The sequence below is a fragment of the Drosophila tropicalis genome, unplaced genomic scaffold, assembly GCF_018151085.1.
Source record: "Drosophila tropicalis isolate 14030-0801.00 unplaced genomic scaffold, ASM1815108v1 contig_859, whole genome shotgun sequence".
Taxonomy (NCBI): domain Eukaryota; kingdom Metazoa; phylum Arthropoda; class Insecta; order Diptera; family Drosophilidae; genus Drosophila; species Drosophila tropicalis.
In genome coordinates this window covers 7,404,980-7,428,395 of record NW_027173353.1, presented here as the reverse complement: position 1 = coordinate 7,428,395, position 23,416 = coordinate 7,404,980, and the positions used below count along the sequence as shown (strand labels likewise).

The 23,416-nt window shown below is 36.5% G+C and overlaps 2 protein-coding genes and 1 non-coding gene across 4 annotated transcripts in view; 1 reads left to right on the top strand and 2 right to left on the bottom strand.

The window, feature by feature from the left end:
- Sulf1 (Extracellular sulfatase Sulf1) overlaps nt 1-14,658 on the top strand; it is a 32,742-nt gene extending 18,084 nt beyond the window's left edge. For both annotated transcript variants that reach the window (XM_068297094.1, XM_068297095.1), the window contains exons 3-10: nt 8,683-9,537; nt 9,601-9,927; nt 9,985-10,660; nt 10,730-11,649; nt 13,426-13,736; nt 13,802-13,999; nt 14,066-14,165; nt 14,237-14,658. In XM_068297094.1, the coding sequence (XP_068153195.1) occupies nt 8,750-9,537; nt 9,601-9,927; nt 9,985-10,660; nt 10,730-11,649; nt 13,426-13,736; nt 13,802-13,999; nt 14,066-14,165; nt 14,237-14,372 (3,456 nt within the window). In that variant the 5' untranslated portion in view covers nt 8,683-8,749 and the 3' untranslated portion in view covers nt 14,373-14,658. The remainder of the gene's footprint in view (nt 1-8,682; nt 9,538-9,600; nt 9,928-9,984; nt 10,661-10,729; nt 11,650-13,425; nt 13,737-13,801; nt 14,000-14,065; nt 14,166-14,236) is intronic.
- TRNAF-GAA (transfer RNA phenylalanine (anticodon GAA)) lies at nt 1,212-1,284 on the bottom strand. The gene has a single exon. It is a non-coding gene; the product is annotated as a tRNA-Phe (tRNA).
- Nucleotides 14,659-18,931: 4,273 nt separating the features above from the next.
- Nucleotides 18,932-21,690, bottom strand: Zip89B (Zinc/iron regulated transporter-related protein 89B). Its single transcript, XM_068297104.1, has 2 exons — nt 19,932-21,690; nt 18,932-19,406 (listed from the first exon to the last, which is right to left on the bottom strand). Exons 1-2 carry the CDS (start codon nt 21,193-21,195, stop codon nt 19,162-19,164), a joined length of 1,509 nt encoding a protein of 502 aa, XP_068153205.1. The 5' UTR covers nt 21,196-21,690; the 3' UTR covers nt 18,932-19,161.
- Between the last annotated feature and the right edge of the window lie 1,726 nt (nt 21,691-23,416).

Genomic DNA, 23,416 nt, shown 5'->3' with positions numbered 1-23,416 from the left:
CCATTTACATTCCCACTCTTCCTTCCATGTGAGCCAATCTATCTTCTTGCGCCACAAACTGTCAAATTGTACACACAGATGTCTGAAGACTTCGTCGTCATCGTCGTTCTGTTCCTTGTCATTTGTCGCTACTCCTCGACAAATTACCCCAAAATGTGTTCTGCGTATCCAGTCACATCTTCATCGAGTTGAGATTCAAGTACATTTTAATGAGTTTATATGCACAAAGTTGTCTAATGGCGCAAAAATTATGAGCGCCACCAAAAATCCAAAAAGCAAAAAGAGGCTCACATATGTACATGTACAAATAGCAGATTCTATATTCTAGATGAGATGTAGATGGATATATGGATATGGTTATGGTTATGGCAGCACTTTGCATAAATTTATCCAAGTGGCTAAGGAAAGCAACATCATCATCATCAACATCAACAATCTTTGTCTGCCACTAATGGAGTTTAATTACCCCAAACCCATGGCCATCGGAACGATGACGATGCTGCAGCCTGTCGCCCGCCTCGATTCTCAGTAGGCTAATAAAAGGGTATTAAAACAAAAGTGTGTAAAAGCAGCAAAATACATATACATATATTGCTTGATCTTGGCCATGTTGTTTGTCATTTTATTTTTGTTCTAGTCTAAAAACAAAAACAAACATATTTCTGTTTTGTTAGTTACTGCAGTTGCTCTGCCTCCGGGTGCTCTGTTTCTCTCTCCCTCTTGCTCTTTTTACAAAGTCTCTATTCCGCTTTTGCTGGCCATTTCCAGGGCTTTTTGACTCAATTTAACGACCAACATGAAGTAAACACATTGCATAGAAAGCCACAAAACTCGCCGCCATTTCAGATAGGTGAGAGGCATGGGGGTAGAACGGCGAGGCGAGGGCATTTTTTTTTTTGAATTTGCTTGAATTTTTATTTGTTCACAAACGACAATATCAAAACGATAAATGTATTTACATATATGTTTATATACTCGTACATAGACAAAAATGAAAAATACAACTAGATTATAAAATGTTTCATAGTTTCATTTCGTTGGAAAAATGTCAAAAATTTAATTTTTTTTTTACCTATTAATAGAACTGTCACATAATAATTGATTTATTACACATGTCTTAATAAAATTAAATTTATTGCTGTAATTTTCTTGTGTATAACGAGCAAATTAAAGAATAAAGAATATTGAAAATAAAAAAAAATTGAAATTCTTGCCGAAACCCGGGATTGAACCGGGGACCTTTAGATCTTCAGTCTAACGCTCTCCCAACTGAGCTATTTCGGCTGTTGAGTTTGACCGAAACAATTGAGCAATTGGTTTTCCGATAAGAGCAGCTATATATAAACAAAGCCGATCCGAATGGAATATAAAATCAATTACCATTTAATCTTGAGCAAAGCAATTCAACAAGTTTCTATAAATAAACTAGATTAATGTGACTAATATGCATGAATTTTAAAATTTAATATTGTTAAAATAATTTAACACTAAATATTTATGGATTTCTGAAGTTTTTAAAGTTAAATAATCATCACCAAATCGAAATTTCCTTTCTAATTATTAAATATTTATATTTTTTGGGGGTTTTGTAGTTAAATGTATATCAAGTGTGTTTAAAGTTCTGATAAATTTCTTTATACTGGAAACTACGTCAACAAGATATCTTCACTTCAATTTATCCAATCGTTTTAAAGCTCTCCTGATATCTTTAGATCAAAAATCTCTAGATGTAGTTCAAGAATGAATAAATATTCATTAAAAAATATATGTTTAATGAAAAATTTAATAAAAATCACATCACAGGAATCAACCCCCTTAAAGCTCTTAAACTGTAATGCATTTCAGTCAAATAACTTGCGTTATTAACATTAAAATTAGTAAGAAAAATAAAAATGTAGTATTAAAGCAACAAAAATTGCTTTCAAATTGTATCATAAATCTATTCTATTTAAAATATTTGAAAAAGAAGTATAACCTAATTTATTGAAATTGTGACATCCATTAAGATTTTTAAGATTAATAAACCAATGTTTTGTCCAAAATTGACCCTTTTGTGATTTCTACAAATTAAATTAATATATCGCTCAGAATTTCACCAAATACATAGCTAGAAATATTAAGAGTTTATTTAGTTTTAACATAAATTAGAAAAAAGTGTTTACTTTTAATAGATAACTTTCAAATCTGCCAATTAGTGAGTTTTCAAAATATAATTTAAGGCTATTTTGAAGAGTTAAGCTTAAAAAATTAAATTTTAAAATATTTTGTTTATTTTCTTTAGTGAATTGTTTAAAATGCTAGTCGTATGTACCTACGAAACAAATTTGATTGCCTCCACTAGATTGGAGATTCTCATAAAATCTTTCTCTATATACTCACATATGTACATATGTATGTATGTATTTATATGTATACCAGTTTACTCACCTTTTATGCTTTTTGTTTAACTGACAGTCGCATAAATTTACGCTGACAGTTGCATGTCTTTATAAATATAGTGAAGAGGAATTGCAGCTGGGGAATATTGTATTCTAAACACATCAAAGATTTGCCAAATATATATGTACTTGTGTGTGATTTTCTCTTAAAATAAAAACGCATTTATTAAATTTAATTGTTAAATTGTATACTCAATGAAGCTTGTTGTACAATAATAAAAACTATATTGCATTTTTATTGCTCTTCATCGCGCTATTACAGATTTTGGCACAATTTCAAAACTAATTAAAATCAAGCAATAAACTTTGAACTTTCAGTTCAAGTGGAAAAAAAAAGCAGCAAATTTCCATATATGGCAAACAAATTCTGATATGGGCGAAACAAAGGATATTGGCCGATCAGTTGCAAGACTTGAATTGAAATTTTTGGTTTCAGTTTTCAGTTTTGTCATTGCGGCTCGTGTCCAGGGTCACGCCTGTCTAGAAAGGCTTGCCTTGAGGCGAATCTGATATACCTATGTAGCTATACATATTTTTTGTACGATCACCTTTTCAGTTTTTAAGGTCTTCTTTCACACACACATACACACAGACAGAGAAATGATGCGGCTTCCGTTTGACGCTGGCGCTGAAATGCGAGAACTGTCCGAAAGTTGTTCTTGTTATTATTGTTGTTGCTCCTGCTGTATCTGAATCTTTTTTGGCCAGTGATTCAACATTCTTGAAAGCCGATCGTGTGGCACAATTCGAAATTCTTTAGAAAACGAAACCGCAGACACGCCCACACCGCATCCACGTCCACTCCCTCTGATATGAACGTGAACAAGAACATATGAGTTATTGACTACTGCCCACAATGTGAAGCAGCTCAAAAACTCATCAGATTTTTTGGTATCCACATGTACATTCATATGTATATATTTTTGACCAGTAAAGCATTTAGACCAAGGTAAGCAGGTTTCATATGTACATGTGTTTTTTTTTTTTTTGTTGCTGAGGTCAGCCAAAAAAGAGAAAAGAAGACAAATACAGAAATCGTCTTGGCCTGGTCTGGAAGCATTTTCTCTACGATGACAACATTCCTGAACAGAATCATTTGTACGTTTTTGCAACATTTTCTTTAGAATTTCTATTTTGGTTTGGCACAAAACCGTGAACACAAATTTACACTACAACAAATACAAACCAAAAAGTAATGCAGTCAAAAAAAATGTGTGGAAATTTGTTTTAAGGCAAAATTGAAAATGTTTGCCATTTACAATAATCAGTTTTTATGACCCTTTCTAACCCTTTTCGTGATGTTTCTTCGAGTGCATACAAATATGGAAATCAAAAAGTCCTTGTTAGTTTACCTAATCTAAACTGACAAACTACTTACGGAAAGCCGTTTCTGTTTTCGACTCAAATTTTGCATTTTGTAACATTTTCTTTTCCTTTTGCTTGGTTTGGACTGGTTTGGTTCTTGTTTTGTTTTTCTTTTTTTTTTTTAACTGGGTCACAATTTGATTTGTTTATGTCACCACAGCGACCAGACCTAGGCCATGCCCGGCCAGACAATAACAAGCCAAGAATAGTAAGCCAATTCAGGCGAAGGGAGGCCGTAAGGACGAAGAAGGGCTGGAGTTAAAATGAAGCACTTAGCTCATTATTCTTAATGATAGCCACTAAAGAGAGTGAGAGAGAGAAAGCTAGCCAGTAATTGTCCCACAATTTGCAAAAATTCTCGTATTATTGGCACTTGCCGTTAACCTTTTTGGCTGACTGGTTTATATTTAGAGACAAGTTTGGTTTCTTTTCAATTGCTTAATTCTTGTCAGCAGATGTCGAAAATAATAAAAAATCTCTCATAAATATTACTAGCTTGTAAAAACTCAAATTGCTATAATTTGTAAAATAAATATTGCCTAATAAACACAATTTATTAAGTTAATAAAGTTTCAGTTAGTATGTCAAGAATTCTATGAATGCAATCGAACGGGTTAGACCATAAATTTGGTAAGGTTTTCGAAATTTTTTCATAACATTTTAAAGTGGAAATAATATAACAGAAGATTAATTAAATATTTTCATCTAAAGATCTAAATTATGTGGAGTTTAGTTTAAATAAAGGAATTATCTTTCTTCTATGGGAATTCTTCAAAACTTTTTTAAATTGTTTATCTGTTTGTTTTCTTTTTCTTTTTTGCAATCTTCTTAATATTGTTTAATTACTCAAAATACGTAAATCAATCTCAGTTTATTTCTCTCAATCAAGATTTATTTGTTATTGATTGTTTTGTGTTAGCGGCTTTTGGGTGTGTGTGTGTGTTTGTTCGCATTTTAAATATATGTATTCCCATTTTGCATTTGTGTGTTAACAAATTAATTTTTTGCTAAATGGCATTATGTGGTTTTTGTTGTTGTTGTTCTCATGACATGCCTGACTTTGACGCTTCTGTCTGACATCAGTCTATCACATTTTATATTATTTCTGTTTTATATTTCATTTACTTGGTTGGACTTTTTGGTTGATCTTTTCTCATTCTATATACAGCATCGAAATAACTTATATGAGAGGACTTGAATTGCTTTGGCAGACTGCCTGCTGGATTGAATCATTTATATTGAGATTAATGTTTTTAAAATGAAGTTTGTAGACTTTTCAAATCAAATTCTTAGACCGAAATTGTTTCAATGAAATGTTGTTTCCGATATTACTTGACTTGATATGCCATAAAAGTCTTTGAAATTGCTTGTATGAGAGAACAAAGGAATTGATTAACTTAAGTTTTAATGCTTTTCAATTAAAATTAGCATTGTAAATTGAATTCTAAATAGATTTAGTTTTAAATCCATAAGCTTTTTGGGCAAAGGTTTAACAAAATCAAAGTTAATAATATTTGAACTTCAAAATGGGTTTTATAATAGTCTAAGATTCTTATATATGACTTTATTTAAACTTTTAGTTACAATGTCAATTAAAAAAGGTCAAATAAGTAGTTGTTGCACTTTTTAAATACTCAAAGTCCTTGATTGCTTTATAATTCACATTTGAAACTCTGCAGAACCTCAAGTTAAATATTCTTTTTCTTTTTTTTTTTTTGGCTTGCTTCAAAGTTCAACCCCAACATCAACTTAAATATTCGTCAAGTCCATTTACAATGCTGTCACAACACATTTACCTCTTCAAAAAGTTAAGCCCATTACGAACTCAAATTGGTTGGCTAAAAGTGTCATATCCACCGCCTACTTTGGCATACCCCCGAACTCTCTCCCCCCGCTGGCACTAAAAGGTGACATTCTCCACCTCCTTCTCCCCATTCTCTTGAACGACGACTTAAGTGACATCTACCACATGTTCTCGCTTGTTGTTGCTTAGTTGTCTCTTCTTCCGGAGGTTGTTGTGGGCGTTTGAGGTTGGACCATTAAATATGCATAAATCGAATGGCAAACCAGCCATAAGACTCGTCGATGTACAAGTGTGTGAGTGTGTGTAGGGGGGGTGACCACATATCCAACTACTTTCCCTTCCTTCCTCCCTACCATTTGGCTGCACATGATTTAGTTTTTAAATAGTTAGTTAAGCGATAAATTGACTTGGCATCGTCAACTAGCCACATATCAAACTCAATCCTTAACTGGGTCTGCCATGTTAATTGCATAATTAAGCTGAAACTTGCACATGTCAGGAGTTGGAGCTGCAAGAGATGGAACTGAATAGTCAACCTACGCAAATTTGTGGCACATTTTTTTTCATTGCAGACTGTTTGACGACTAGCCCCAGTAGTTAGCAGCACGAATGCTGCCCCTACCAGTTCCATGCTCATCTCTTTTTGCCCACTCTCTAGCAGAAGACCACAAGTCGTTGACACTCCGTGCTAATGAGTCTCTTGGCAGATCCAGATCTTGGTTAGTTGTCTGATAAGGTGGCATTTATCATTTGTTACTTTGGATTAGTGTCCGACGGCGTCAGAAGAGTCAACATCACTTTAAGTTCGTTTGCATGTTCATAAATTGAAGAAATGAAGTGAGTGAAGATGAAAAAGCAGCTCTACTGGCTGGCTGGCTAGTTGTTTGGTCTTCGACTTGAAGCTAATTGAAATTGTATTTATTTTTAATTGAATGTCTTGCCCGTCTGTTGCCTGTCTGGTTTCGTTTTGCGAGTCTCACTTCTTGGCCACTGGGCAAAATTTTCTGCCTTCAATTCCTCTATCACTCGCTCATTCTGTTTATCTCATTTTCGCGTGTACATATACATACATATGTGTATATGCATTCCATATCTTTAAGATACAACAGATTCGCTTTCAGACTTATTATGACTTCAATTGCTGAGTCAATTTATAATTCAATCCATTTCAATCCCAGCCAAAGATGTGAAACAAATTTAAGAATCGAAAATTCAAGTGTAAGAGAGTTTGTTTACTCTTGAAAATTAAATTTCTATATGAAAGCTCATTAATGATCATAATTCAGAAAGTTGCCAAGAATCATGGCTTCAAATGTAAAAACAAATTTCGATTGCCGATTGCTTTGGCTGTACCCAGAGTCTTGTCTGGTTGGGTCGCTTGGCCATTTTGCAGACAGAAACCTAACAGAGGAAATAAGCTGCCAGTTTCACCCAAAAGCAAATACCTTAAAATGTTGTAATAAAATTTTACGATCACCTAGCAACGGCCACGAATTCTGCAGTAAATGAAAAACGATCAACGAATACCTACAGACTCTAACAAACTAACAAAATGTTCAGAAATGGCTTTAAGAGGATGAAGTTAAGAATGAGAAAGAAGTGAAGAAAACCAAAAAGACAAAAAACAAATAACAAAAAATACCCCAGACACAAACCCAAGAGCCAAACCGAAACCAAAACGAAAACGAAAAAAGGACGCAAAACAAGAGTCATGAAATTCATGAATGAATCAGGGAATCGTGTGGCCGTTTCTTCTGGCTTTCCTGTGTTGTTGCCAAGGGGAGCTCACACAGGTCTTCACTGTGGTCCAGCAGCTAAGAGTCGTCCAATTGCTTGTTCCCTTTGCTTTTAGCTTTGTTTGCCTTCTCTTGGGCCCAATGTCTGCGCATGCGTGACGTCTGTCAGCAGGCGACAGGAAGATGCCGAAAGAACGCAGCGAGTTTCTTTCCTTTTTGCATTTCGTTTGGGTTTTTTGTTTTCTTAACCCAAAACATGTTTCTTGGTAAGGTCCATGGTCTTCTCTTCTTGGGTCAGAAACTTGTTCTGTTGCATTTTAAACAACCTTGAGGCGGAATAAGGAAGTGCGCCTGCATTTAAAAAGGGCTCTCAGACAGGGGCGTAGCAATAAAAACCCCTTCTTTCCATTTCCTTTTTCAATTAGATGCAAAAACAGATACGAAATTCATCCACTTTGGCTTTCTGCTTTCATTCTCAAGATGTTTTTTGCATCTTCGAATTGGAAACAGAGAATACAACATAATTGGGCATAGGCTAAATGGAAAATAGCAATTGCATTTGCATTTGCCAATGGAAAATTGCAATTTTTCAAGTGGCATCTTTTAACTTCACGCTGATTGTGTACAGGTTGGATTAGGTTGGGTTCGGTTGGGTTGTGGCATATGCCAAAAGATAAAATGATGCAACAGGAAGTACGCCTTGTTGGACTTTCACAAAGATGAGAGGAAATTCCAAATAAATGTGAATGTGAAGGGAAAATAATCTGAAAATTATTTTGCCATGCCATGGAACTCATTATTTAAGTTAACTGCTTAAAAGCATCAAATTCCTTACACAACAATAAACCAAAAGTCAAGAAGCACAAACATAAATCACACTTAGCCAACTCACTTGGTCTCTTCTCCCTCTTTGGCTTGGCACTTGGAATCCTTTCAACCGACTCCTGCAGGTGGCTTAAACCAAGTCAATGCCAAAAAGTCTGAGCGAGCAATAAACTGCAGAAGAAAATTTTCCCTTTTTTGGAATTCCAACAACGAGAATGTTGTTGGTGGGTGGATGGGAGGTGGTGGGTTGGGTGGTGTGTTTGCAGTTTTCACTTAACGGTAAGTGGCACATAAATTCAACAACAAGGACGAAAACTCATCGAAAATAAAGCACAAGCAAAAGCAATGTCAATTCCCCTCTAATAAGTGGACAAAATGTGCATCGTCCTCTTTGCTTTACTTTACACTACCTTACTGTTAAGGTGGTCTGAAGGTCAAAGTGCATTTGGCTTGTTTGAAACGCCAACCAAACAACAATTCGAATTAATTTGGGAAATTATTCTTTTACTTTTAGCTTCTTCTTCTTCAAGATGGTGTAAGGAATGAAAACTAAAACGCACCTTTAGCAGAATCAAAATTCAATGAAAATGCAATCAACTGAAAATAAAACACATTTGGCTGTGAGCTATTTGATCTTTTTGCTCTTCATATTCCATTTGCTGGCATTGCCCACTAAAGTGGAGAGCAGCAAGGATCATCAGCAGCAGCAGCAGGGATCACGGCGATTCTCACGCGACTCGAATGCGGCACGCGAACGACGACCCAACATCATATTGATTCTAACCGATGATCAGGATGTTGAGTTGGGTTCATTGAACTTTATGCCACGCACCTTGAGATTGCTGAAAGATGGCGGAGCAGAGTTTCGGCATGCCTATACCACCACACCCATGTGTTGTCCGGCCAGATCGTCCCTGCTGACGGGACTCTATGTGCACAATCACATGGTCTTCACCAACAATGACAACTGCTCCAGTCCCCAGTGGCAGGCCACCCATGAGACTCGCTCCTATGCTACATATCTATCGAATGCTGGCTATCGCACTGGCTACTTTGGCAAATACTTGAACAAGTATAATGGTTCCTATATCCCGCCGGGATGGCGTGAATGGGGCGGCTTGATCATGAATTCGAAATACTACAACTACAGTATCAATTTGAATGGCCAGAAGATAAAGCATGGCTTTGACTATGCCAAGGACTATTATCCCGATTTAATAGCCAATGATTCGATAGCATTTTTACGTTCATCAAAGCAACAGAATCAAAGGAAACCCGTATTACTAACCATGAGCTTTCCGGCTCCCCACGGGCCAGAGGATTCTGCTCCGCAATACAGTCATCTCTTCTTTAATGTGACCACGCACCAGTAAGTTGGCTTTTAAATCTACCAACTATATATTAGTTACAATAACTTATTTCTTTTCTCTAGCACTCCTTCCTACGACCACGCTCCCAATCCGGATAAGCAATGGATCTTACGGGTGACAGAACCCATGCAACCGGTGCACAAGCGTTTTACAAATCTTCTCATGACCAAACGCCTGCAGACTCTGCAAAGTGTGGATGTGGCCGTGGAGAGGGTCTACAATGAGCTCAAGGCATTGGGTGAGCTGGACAACACGTTCATTGTGTACACCTCAGATCATGGCTATCACTTGGGGCAGTTTGGTTTAATCAAGGGCAAGAGTTTTCCCTTTGAATTCGATGTTCGTGTGCCATTCCTAATAAGAGGTCCAGGTATACAGGCCTCCAAGGTGTAAGTGATCTCTCCCTCAACCGATTCGATGTGATTTAATTTCCACTTTTGTTTTAGGGTCAATGAGATTGTGCTTAATGTGGACTTGGCTCCAACGTTTCTGGATATGGGTGGAGTGCCAACTCCGTCACATATGGATGGCAGGAGTATATTGCCTTTACTTCTCAGCAGGAATCGTGCCGTGCGAGACAATTGGCCAGATAGTTTTCTTATTGAAAGTTCAGGGCGTAGAGAGACAGCCGAGCAGATAGCCGAATCCCGGAGACGCCTTCAAGCAGAGCGTCATGACATGAAGCTAGTTAATAGCACATTGCTAGAGGATTTCCTAGGTGGTGGACCAAATACTACGGTGTCCACGTTCAGCAGCACAGCGGCCACATTGTTGAGTTCCACGACGCAGCAGTCGCAGGATTTTGATACTGATGCCGAAACGGATGCAGAAGATGATGACATCGCTGAGGAGGCAATGGACAGTTCGGCAGCTGAAGAGCCAGAAGACGCTGCTCTCGAAGAAAACGACGATGAAGACCTGGAACAAGATCAGGAGCAAGATGATGAAGAACTGGTGCCACAGCATGATAACGATTTACCCTTAGCTCCCTATATTACCAAAATGATGCGCCTCAATTCGGAATGTTCGGATCCGGCACTGTTGAAGAACTGTTTGCCAGGTCAGAAATGGAAATGTGTCAACGAAGATGGTCGCTGGCGCAAACACAAATGCAAGTTCCATGTAAGTACACACACACATAAAGAGAAATCCAAAAAAAGATGATTTGTATGGATGCATTTTTATCCACAGCTGCAGTTGGAACATCAATTGGCGACCATGCCTCGCAAGCAATATCAACGAAATTGCGCTTGCTTCACCTCCGATGGAGTGGTCTATACCAAAATACGTGCCCCAATGTCGTCTGCCTCGTCAATGCATCATGTGCACAAGCGAACCCACAACATGGCCCACAGACGTATGCGGAATAAACGTGAACTCTATCACACAGAAATGCCCTATGAAATGGAAGAGTTACTCGATCTTCATCAAACGATTGATCTACTCCAAGACCAACATCATCGTAGTAAGCGTCAGACCAGTAAACAAAATCAAAATACTTCCCACGAGGCTATTGCGCAGGTTATTCAGCAAATTCAGAACACCTTGGAAACATTGGAGCACAAATTTCATGAGAATGATATCAGCAATTCCACCGCGTACACTGGTAAAACGCCCAAGACAGGACGACGGGCTGGTCATCGGTGTTATGTGGACGCAAACAATGGCAAAGTCAACTGCTCCGATGTAATTTATAATGATGAGAAAACTTGGCGCACATCTCGCAATCAAATCGATATGTTGATCAAATTGTTGAAGGATAAAATCAGCACATTAAAAGATATGAAGAAACAGATGCGAGAGAGCAAACAACAGGCGGCGGCGGCGGCAAATGGACGACGAGGCGATAGTCGACGGCGAAATGAGCTACTCTCAGAGACTGGGGCAGGACCCGAATTCAATATGAGTTACTTCAGGGAGGTGTCACACACTCCACGTCCCACATATCAGCAATCCACGTCCACAGCAATGTCCGGCCCCATTGGACAAAAGGAAATCCTTTATCAAGGTTCCAACTTTGAAGAGACACACACATCAGTACCTGAATCCTCAACACATCGCCAATACGCTTCACGTGCCGAGTGCTATTGCGAGGCGGATATTGGTGAAAAGTAAGTTTCATTTTATTTGACAATCAATCTCTAAGAAGAGAACCATTTGGTCTGATAATTACTGAGTCATTTCGAATTGAATCAAATAAATGGTATGTAAAAGAATTGCTGCTACACATTGAAAAGCCAGACGATGATTGAGTATAAACATTCCAAAAATGCGAACCTCTGTGCTCTGATGAGAAATATGTAAAGCAAATAATTCATTCTGCAAAGAAATCTATGAGTACTGGAACGTAAACATTACTTTCGATTGATACTTACACTTCGCTCAATAATTAGCGGTTGCCCCGGAGATGGTCCAAATAGTGTCCTTGTCTGCTGAAGCATACAGTTCATTGCATCCGACATGGTATACATTATGAATGATTCCACGAAACTCAAACAACAGATGGTGGTAAAAATGGACAATGTTGATCCAAGATTTACACGAATTATGAAATATGTAACAAAAATCATTCTTGAAGTAGTACCCAAAATAAACCCGAATAGAACGTACTTAAAAACTGAACAGAGTTCTGTGACCGAATCGATGGTTAATTGATGTTTTCTCTGAATCCATCGAAGTTGATGAACTTGATCGGTCAGAGTTCGGTGGTTGGAACTTAGAACTCTCTCTAAGCCCGCCTGCAGGCAGCAGCTACATTCGCAAATCAAAGCCATTAAACAAAATACCAGGAATACACTCGAAAATACGAAACATTCGCCAATATACCATAGGATTAACCACGCATAATTTTGAAACGAACAGCTTAGAATTAAACTGCTTATTAACAGTCCCGAATGAGCCAACAAGCTGATGAGGAGCGCTCGTTTTATAAACGTCTGCTGACTTTTTGATGCACTGTATCCATACTGGGTATTCTGATTCTGCAACCTGAGAATCTGAATAAAAATCTTATAGATTTTATTCTGCCAGCGACAAACAGTCCAAAGGCAACTCAAGCACATATAACTGAATACCAAACAAAATGACGACGAACTTATTATAAATATTTTCGGAATCATTTCATAAAGAGAGTAGACAATCCGCGCATTGAGGAAAGCAAACAGTATAAATATCGCCATTATACATTGATGTATTCTGTTGTAGTACTTTAATAACTGTGATCTCTTCAGAAAACCCGTTTTCGCATCGAAATAAAAAGATATAACACCATTGAAGGCAAGAAAGTAGCTTATCCAGGCGTATAGAGTATTCCTTTTTAGCGACGCCATAATTCCAACTAGATGAACCACAAACTTTTGTTTGAGCAAAGTGAACTTTGAGTAGTCGAGAATCGGTAGCATTACTTAATTAAACGAATGCATTCGAGTTTCATAAGCAATTATTGATGATTACTGTTATACCAAAGGCGTATCTAATGCTGTATGAAATGAGGGTTTTTGGACCCCTAACGTATGCAAAGGCACTACGAAACATGTACAAAAATACTCCTTACCCTTTACTTTTATAGTTTATTGCAAACTTTACCCTTTCACAGCTCTAGATACGCCTTTGTTTATACATACATCAAAAATGCATCTAAGGGAATCTATTTAATAAGTATTCAGGTGCAACTCTACTTAATATAAAGTATTTAGAGTATTTTCATAATCATCATGGAAGATTTGAGTTATGGCAAACAGAAAAAGACCATTGTCAATAAAGGACAATGAAGATAATTAGAAAATTATCATAATGCTTGATCTATGAAAAGTTATTTTAATTGAATTGAATTTCAAAAGTATTGCTTAAATTGTTTTTTAATTATAATTTTCTAATTACTTTTCAAGCAATGCTGATTCCAAGGAAATGGCTCGAGAGGCACGCCGCAAATTAAAGGAGGAACGTCAACGGAAAAAGGAACGCAAACGTATTAAGAAGGCGCGCCTGGAGAAGGAGTGCCTATCGGAGAAGATGAATTGCTTTTCGCATGATAATCAACATTGGCGTACGGCTCCATTGTGGAATGACAGTCCATTTTGTTTCTGCATGAATGCCAATAATAATACCTATTCCTGCTTAAGAACCATAAACGCCACACATGATTTTCTATACTGTGAATTTACCACTGGCCTGGTGACCTTCTACAATTTAACTATAGGTGAGAGTGCCATTCCAATGATTATTAGGCAAAACTTAAAACTAATTCCCAATTCCTATTAATAGATCGCTTTGAGACGACAAATCGTGCGACTAGTCTAACGCCGGGTGAAAGAGCCCACATGCATGATGCCCTCGAGCAATTGAAAGGTTGTCGTGGTCGCAATTGCAGTATACGCAGACATCAGGCGCAACACTTAGAGCAGATGCAACATGTGCCCAGTCCCAGCAACCAAGTGCAACGCAATAACAAACGAAAACATGGTAGGACTACTGAGCTGGGCTAATAAAACTGCAATTCTAATTTTTCATGCCGTTTCTCAATTTAAGTTCCTCTTTCGGGCAGTGTAGGACACTTTGGATTTGTAGCTGGTCGCTCGGAATTGGATGGATCGCCTATAAAACGTCGCAAGCTCTCCAAATATCATAGGTTCTTGGAATTTTGTATATCAGGCTTGTTGCCCCATAAGTTATACTTAACTTTATTTGTATCTCTTGCAGATGGACTGGCTCACAGCATATGCACTTAAAGCGTAGGCCCTGGAAGCACCAGCATACCCAGCAGCATTCCCACAAATATTTGTCCACCCATTCAGGAGTCGAAGCCGGGATGGCTCCTCTCGCAGTATCGGCTTAGAGATGCAATTGAGTTATATTGAGAGGAGGAGTCCTCTCCCAGTGAATGCACAAACACACACATATCCCATGCGTACCTTGCCTTTCTGCCACTGCTCTCGTTTTTCTTTTACGATTCGATTTCTCTTCGTCACCATTATCATACATGATCAGCATCAACATCATGCATATATAAGACTGTGTTTTTCCTTTTTCTACTTACATTATAATTCGTATTTCGTATATGTTTTAACTTGTCTATAGCTTTTTACTACTCATATTGACTTGCCACATAATTTGTATATACATTTATTTGTTTTTAAAAATTTTGTTTAAAGAAAATAAATTATTTAGCACAATTGGTTTTTAAAGTATATAAACAGCGAGTTTAAAGTTTAAATTAGCTCTGTAATTGTATGTAGCAAATAAATTATCATAAATCAATGCAAATATTGAAAAATAATCCAAAAAACCAATAAAAAAAGAAAATAAATATAAATCAGAAAATCATATAGTAGTTATGTAATTTGTAATATTTAAGTCAATATATACATACATACATACAATTGATATTTAAGATATGTATGTTTTTATGTAGCAGAGATTAATTAACGCTTTGTCAACGATAAACAAATTATTGTAGAGATCTAATGGTTAAATATCATATACAATTAACTCGAAAATTATATAAATCAACTAAATAAAAAAAAAAAAACTTGTGTAAATCAAATGTAATTTATTTGTGCCTTTTCATGGAGACAGAAATTGACTTCCTTTAAGCTTATCAGGTGACTTTATTATTAGTCATTATGCAAGTGTTGTTTTCCTTCCGAATTAAATAAATTAATATACACAAATATATATTTACAAAAGAATATGATTAAAAATTTGAAATGATTTAGTTTCTTAGACAAATTTGCTAAATTAAATGTATATACCTATGAGGCTCTTCTTTCAAGTGACCTGCTAGTGTTAATATATATTCACTTTGATTCTTAGAGTTGTCGCTCCTTGTCTTCGGATCATTATCCTTTTATATTGTGCTTATATTAAAATTGATCTGAAATAGATTATGAACTTTTTCTGGTTTAATTCCTGAGTATATACAGACATACAAGTACCTTACCTGCGTGATTTAGGATGGGAATTTGTAATATTTAAGTCAATATATAGTATATACATACATCGAAGGATAGTTATAATACCAAAATTTTCTAAGCCCCCATGCTAACGCTAATGTTGATCGGGTAACGAACAAAATTGGTTTCAGCATCTTTAGCATAGCGAAACCATAATACCCAAATAATTCAATGTTTTTACAATACAATCCAGGTTGAGAAACAACACACTCAATTATAATCCAATTTGAATTTATGTTGAAAGAAAATAGCATGAAACGCAGTAAAATCTTTAAAGACCCTAAGCATTTACCTATATATTGTAAAATCAGCAGAAAGAAAGTTAAATAAACCGAGTGAGCCTTTTTAGGACATCATAAGACATGTTAATTTGTTAGACCTATTATTTTGGGAATAATAATAAACTCATATCTGGTTATAAATATTCGACCAAGAGGATGAAGCAAGTGAACCTCTGATATTGCATACTTTTAGGCTGAGTATTAGAAACTGTGCTTAGACTTGAATCGAAAATGAAGTGTTAAATACTGTTAAAAGTATTATCATTTCAAAGGAGCAAAGTCATAATGGAAATCGAAAACTAAACAATTCCAGTTCCTTGTTGCTTTATTTTAAACTCAGTTAACAGTTTAAGATCAATTAACAGTCCTGATTGCCTCGTAAGCAAATGTACGACATTTATTGTGCCCAATTCGTGTTTGCCAATATTGTTTTTATTTAAAATGACTGATTATGGCAAAGCAGTTGAGTTCACTTAAGCTGATGTATGTCTGTGCATACTTATAAGTGGTATATATTTATAAATTAACTTATTGTTTTATACATTTATGCCGTTTCCGTGGCATTTCCAGTGAACAGCTATCAGTCATTAAGGTAAGTACCAAATAGATTAAAAATCTCTCCAATATTGGTTAATATATTTTTTATTTTGTAGTAGCGGCACACGATCATGATAATTTATGTGCATACACTACATGTTACTGCAAGATAGCAACAGATTGAGCCCGATAAGACATAACCTAGACGCATAGAGAGGCAGAGAGAGGGAGAGAACATTTGCACAAGTTTCCTTCCCGACAAATGATTTCTACATACACCCAAGGGTGTTGGCGTGTGTTAGTGTGTGTGTGATAAGAGATATGAAGAGCAAGAGAAGTTAACGAATTCTTGCGCTTAGTTAGTTAAAACGACGTCATCGGTTTTAGCATCAGTATTAGCATCTCTTACCCCCAAAAACAACAACAACAACAACAACTGCTGCAGATGTAAATAATTGAGATATCGAGCGATATACGCTAATTAAGTTTCGATGATGTTTTCAACCTGCTGCTGTCAAATATTGTTACCACTTGGCAATTCACACTTGACACTTGAAGCGCTAATTTTCAGCACTGCAGTCCCTCCGAAAAAAAATGGGTGGAGAGGGCGGTTTGGTTTGTTTAAAAAGACAAACTTATCTGATAAACAGTTAACAAAAGGTATACAATCTAAAAGAGCGGGAGAGCAGACAGAGTAGAGAGAAAACCGTTACCATATGGCATATGGGCATATGGCCTGGTTTCGGTTCATGGAGATATCGTGTTAAAATTTTGCGCAAGCAACCAAAGTTATCAGTTTGAAATTTTATTTTGTTGTTTACTATGCAACGAATGCCTAGACGACAGCTCCGAGGCCGCTCCTCATGTGATTGAATCGGGGCCCTGGGGGTTTGGGATTGTAGATTTTGGTTCTTAGCAACAACAATAACAACTTTACGATTCGCAATCGAGATATCAGACTGAAATTTCAATTTCACAATTTTTTAACTGCTTAGGAATTTGTACTTAGATTGCCAACCGAATCTCCCGACAGGCACGTACAGCTTTTATTCTCCTTTATTGTTGCTGTTTCTTGTTGCTTTGTTCTAGCCATAAAAGCGCAAATTATGTGCGAAATTTAGCAAAACGATGACAACCATTTAGATGAGGGAGTTCCCATCTATAGCCGTTCATCTGTATAAACGAAGTTTTTAGCCCCAAAAAACAGAAACGATAAAATACTAAAATACTAAATGCTTTAAGTTTTCACAAAATTTCTAAAGAAAACAAATGAGTTTCCCTTTTAAGCTAATGTTATTCAACTCATATTAAGTTAATAACCGAGTTAGCCATAAAAATCACATAAAAACAAATGGAAATTTCATTTTTCCAGATCGACTTATATAATCGAAACTGTAGAAAGTATTTTACCCAATTCTTGCTAATTATTCTACTAAAAATTAAAGACATTTCAAATAGGTGTTAATATTTATATTTGTTTATTACTGTGTCGCAGCTTAAAAGGTGTTTCCACCTGTTGTTTTGTTTTGTTTTTAGGGCAAATCGATTTCTGTGAATTCAAAATCGAGTTCATATATCCCAAATTTCACCTTTCATGGAGATCCGGCTATCTGTTGACTAATTTTCTATAAGTTTACTACTTTCAAAAATAATATTACCAAGACAATCTTCATGCAAAAATCTCTTAAAGTTTACTCAAACAAAAAAGAAACTAGTTTAGGGCAAATTTTGACTGATGTCAAAGAAACTAGTTAAGGTCAAAGTTACTTGTTCTGTCCAACTGAACAATTAAATTTGACCTAAACTAGTTTCTTTGACATCAATGCCGAATTAGCCATATAGCAGGATTATTAAATCACCAAATTTTAACCAATTTTCTAAAGTGATATCTCTGCTTAATGCTTTTAAGTCAATCTTTTAAGTAAGACATAAATACCTAAGACTAGCAAGTCATATGTCTTTAAGTCTCATAAAGCTCTAAATTAGTCAATATTTAAAAAAAATAACAAGGTAGATCTTTCTCTTTTAAACTGCAAATTTCCAAATGTTTGATGTCATTTAAAAATATGAGGAATTCCGATTTAATTAAGACAAGTCTCAAATCTTAATCTTGAAACTGATTAAAAATGAGGCAAAAGACAGAAAAATAGTTCAAATTAATCAAAACTTTAAAAAAAGACAAGTTTAGTACGATTTTCATTCATGTTCTTACTTTCATATCCAGCAAATGATCTTCTAACTTGCATCAAAAACCCGAAAACTCATTCTTTTGATTGCTAAGGGCCCCTTGCTGGCTTAATCCGTCACTGATTGATATTTAGATATATATTAGACCCTTGTTTGGCTTACCAATTAAGTAGGAAACAAGATATTTACTCTTTCCCCAGATATATTCTCAATATATTAGTTCTACTTTAATTTGTTTAGCAGCCCAGATCAAAAAGATTGGAGAAATATACATTGACTTGAAAATTAATATAGTAACTTTTAAAAAGCTACAACAAAAGGGATTGTATATGTTACTTAAGCGGTTGATTACACTATCTTTATATAGTAATAATGTAGGGCATTAAATCGGTTTATTGTACTTTCTTTTCATAGTGACGTAATTCCTCTTTGTCTAGAATTTTATTGTAAAGTTTTTTATTATTATTGTGACGTTATATATAATATATATAATAGAGGAACTGAGTGTACAAGGCAAACATTTTTGGAAAAACTTGATCATTTTTGTTCTTAATTTTATTACTAGATAAATAAATGTTACAAATATATACATATATACTAGATATCTACAAATATATACAGAAATTTGTGCCTGCTTAGCAGTTAATCAGTTATTTGTTATTAACTATCATTGCATATCCTTTTTGGGATGGGCTTCCAGTAGTTTTTGGGTAACTTGTCTTAGCACCTGCAATTGCTTTTCATAATTGTGCATGTTGGCCAAGTCTTCGGCATGATTGTGATGTGAATGGGCATGATTTGTGCCCGAACCAGATCTACTCTCGGTTTCGGAGGCATGATCATGATCATGGCTATCATCGGTGGAACTAGAGCAACTGCTGTGGTTGTGACTATGACCATGGCCACTGGCACCTGTTGAGTAAAGAAAACAATCAATTGTTGATTAGAAATGTAAATGAAATAACCTTGAACTAAATATTTGTCTATAGGAATCCCAGTTTATAAAGACAATATATAGGGGATTTCTGACAATATCAAAAATGATGCAGTCAATATTCTTTATTTATCTGTCTCTCTGTCTCGTGAATATGAGTGATGCGTTGGTTGATGGGATGGGGCACCCCCGCATCATCTTATTAAGATGACTTCATTATTACTTCGGGGTTTTTCACCTGTTCGTGTGTTTAAACAGCAAACAGAAGAACAACAAAACATGCAAAACCGCAAAAAGGCCTGTATTACAAGGCCAGTAAATTGCGAAAAAACAAAACCAAAACTTCAAAACAAAAGGTATGACTGTAGTCTATCCGTTTAACGGGTGGAGATTAATTTTTTCAAAAGAACCTGTTCCCAATTCAAGAGAATTCGATTCCGGTTAACTGTCAGTAAACTATATAATATACATATATTGATTTGGCATTGAAAATTGAGACTTACCCAATTGCTGGAGGCCAAACATCACCAGGAATCCCACAAAGAGAGCCAAGTATGCCCGTAGACCGGACCGGTTCTTGGATAGAATCTCAAAGAATACCACATAAATGAGAGTGCCGCAAGCAAAGCCCTGCAGAATGGCTGAGGCCAAATTGGGACCCGTCGAATTCTGGCTGTGATTGATCAATATGCCAATGCCGATGCCCAGGGGACTGACAATGGCAAAAGTGAGAACATAAAGGATGGCGAGAGTAAGTTTCGTTCGTGCCACAATCAGTTCGACGCCCACACAAAAGGCCAGGACCAGTTTGTGAGCCGAGACGGCGCCAAACATGAACCACACTGAGGAGGCCGAGTTCTCTAGTCCAATGGCCATTCCCTCGAAGAGTTCGTGTAGCGATAGAGCGGAGACAATGAAGAGACCCCTCAGCGAAGAGGCCAGAATATCCTCGGTGGAAGAGTTTTCAGGTATTACGGGCAAATGGCTATGATTATGGCTGTGTCCATGATGCGAATGCTGATGCTGGTGATGATGATGGTGGTGGTGTGGCTGCTGTTGCTCTCCTTTCGCTCCATATTTCTGCTGTTCGAGATCATTTTGTATTAGATTCTGTACCGAAAGTGAGCCCAATTCGGCACCTCCATTCATTGCTGCTGGTCCCACTCCCAATGCTTCTGGTGGTGCTGTTGGCTCTGTGTTTTTCATCAGATGACTATTCCGTATGCTGTGTCCTCTTTCAAAGGCCTTGCCAGCCTCGTCCGGCTGATGACGATGCAGATAGGCATGCATTGCCTCCTCAATGAAGTACATGAGAAAGAATCCCGAGCACATCAACAGCTCGGCCAGGGGAAATGTCAATTCGCCAATTATGCCACATTCTTGCAATTGTTCGACAACCTCTTGCACTTCTGGCAAGAGATGCAAAAATGTGGTAGCCAAAAGGACTCCACCGCCGAAATACAAGAGGCACTTGACCACTGTGGCAGATCGGGCATTGGTTTGATTCTCTGTCCAGCGATAGCAACGATTGAGCAGGAATGGGATGGAGCCGCATATGGCGCTGGCACAGAATAGAACTACCATTGCCGTTACTTTTGCCAATATTAAGCCGGAGTCATCATCACCCTCATCATTGTGATCATGATCGTGATCGTGATCATGATCATGATCATGATCATCATCGGCTTCGTGTCGTGCCCAATGGCTAACGGGCTCATCAATTTGCAGGAAGCATTTCAGAAAATTATTCACTTGTGTTTGATTCATTTTCTTGTTGTTTTCTGTTGTGTTATTTTGTTTTGTTGTTTTCTTTCTTGTTTATATATTTTATTGGTTTTCCGCCCAATACACTCCCCGAGTGTTGTTTCTCTGACTATAAAGAAACTCTTGTTTAAAACTGGCCCAGCAGCATTTGCCTGGGAGGGCCTCCACTCTAGTTGACAATGTCTCGACTTCTTTGGCTTGGAATGCTCAAAGGAAATCACTTTTTTTGTGTCTCTTTCTTTGTGTTTCACTTTCGTCCGTTCGGTTGTTTGTCTTTTTAAAGTGCGACACGTGCAAATGGCAACAGGTAACAGTTAGACACAACTTTTCTTTTCAAAACTCAAAAATGCCAAAGCAAAGGAAAATTATGATCAAGTTTAATCAAGACTTTTTTTGCTTTTGTTTTGCCGCTACGAGGGGCTTGAAGGCTTGAAGCGGCTTCGCAGACTGATCGGCGGTTTGTGATTATGGCCAAGTATTGGAGGAGGAGAACCACTTGGTAGGTTGGTTGGTTTGATTTGGTAGTTTCGCCTTACCTGAGCAGCATTTTAAGTAAGCTCATAATGAAACTCTCTTAAAGCTCTCTCCCCCATCACGCGCTCACTATCTCGCTCATTCTCTCCAGACACTCTCTGCGTTGGTTGAGGAGTCTGGCTTCTTCTCTCTTCTTCGCTTCATATCTCGAACGTTCACCTGTGTGACCAACGTAACCAACAATTGTCTTAGCATAAAATATTAACGCGAGCCCCCTCTCTCTCTCCTGCTCTTGCTCTCTCACTCGATTGCCTACTCCCTCTCTGTTCACACACACACGCACACCCTCAAGATTGTTCAATGCATAAAGGCCAACGGTTTCGCATTATGGCATCAGCATTAGCTTTTTTTAGTAATTGCATCCGTTCACTTTGAGTGTACATTCATATGTACATACATATATATAAATACTAATCATTGTAGCATTAAACAGGCATCTGACCTTAGCCCCAAGATATAGGATTTATAACGAACAACAACAAACTTTTACTTAACAAGTTTGCTTAACGTTCGGATTAAATTGTTAATAGCTTTAGCGGAAAAGGTTGTTGTCTTGGCTAATGAAAGAGAAAACAGTCCAAGTACTAACATAAGTAACGGTACAGGGACACTTACATTTACACTAGCCATCAGAAATAATAATATAAACAGAGATATCTCTGCTTCGCTTCTAACAATTAAAAAAAATCAATTGGATTTAGCAATATTTTCGAACAATTTGAAAATCGTTAGTCAAGTTTTCTTAAAAACCTAAGTAAAACCTTGTTGGCTGTATGTATGTGTATAGCTATTTCTAGATCCACAAAAGTGGATTATTAGTTGTCTTCGAGTTAGTAAAAGAAATACTTAAATATGGTTTCATTTGTTTAACTAAAAGATATTTTTTAGAGATATTTATTAAATATTTATCTCTTTTGTTTTCTAGACTAATAAAAACATCAGCAGATTCTATTTTTCTTTCAATTTCAACAAACTCATGCCTCGTGCCTATGATCAAAAAAACAAAAAACATGTCTAAGTAATTAGGTTAATCAATAAACAAGTTAATTATACTAATATATTTGTTTTGCGTGTTGTGTGTCAAAGTATGGATAAATCACATGCTTATCGTTAGATATATACTTCATTATAACATAATTCCTAATTGGTAATCTTTCCAATTGTTGGCTAGGCTATTTTTTGGCAATTAGATAGATGAAAAGTCAGTTGTAATTGGTGATTTGAGCCAGTTTTGTATAAGTGGATCTATTAAACGGCAGCACAGCTGTTTCTAATATTTAGAATTGTTAATTAAAGAAGTTATGTAACTCTTAGAATTACCACTCGCACCCTTAGGACTTTTACTCGCACCCTTTTTGGAGAGGAAATTTCCAACATTTGAGCATCGAAGATCCGCCAAAAGTTCCGATTGAATTTAAACCAAAATAAATGTTTTTTTTTTTAATAATTTTTCTTTTATTTTTTTTTTTTCATTTCATTTTGTTGTTGTTGGTTTGTTTGTCGGGTTGGTTTCTCGCTCCATTTTACTCTTGCTTAAATCGTTTAAGTTAATAATTTTGTTTGTTGTTTTTCATTTGTTATACTTATAAATTAATAATAAATCATTTTATATATTTATACATTATTTTCTCTTTTCCCACGCTTGCTGCTTGTGTCTGTGTGTTGCGGATTTAGCTGTGTTGGATTTGAG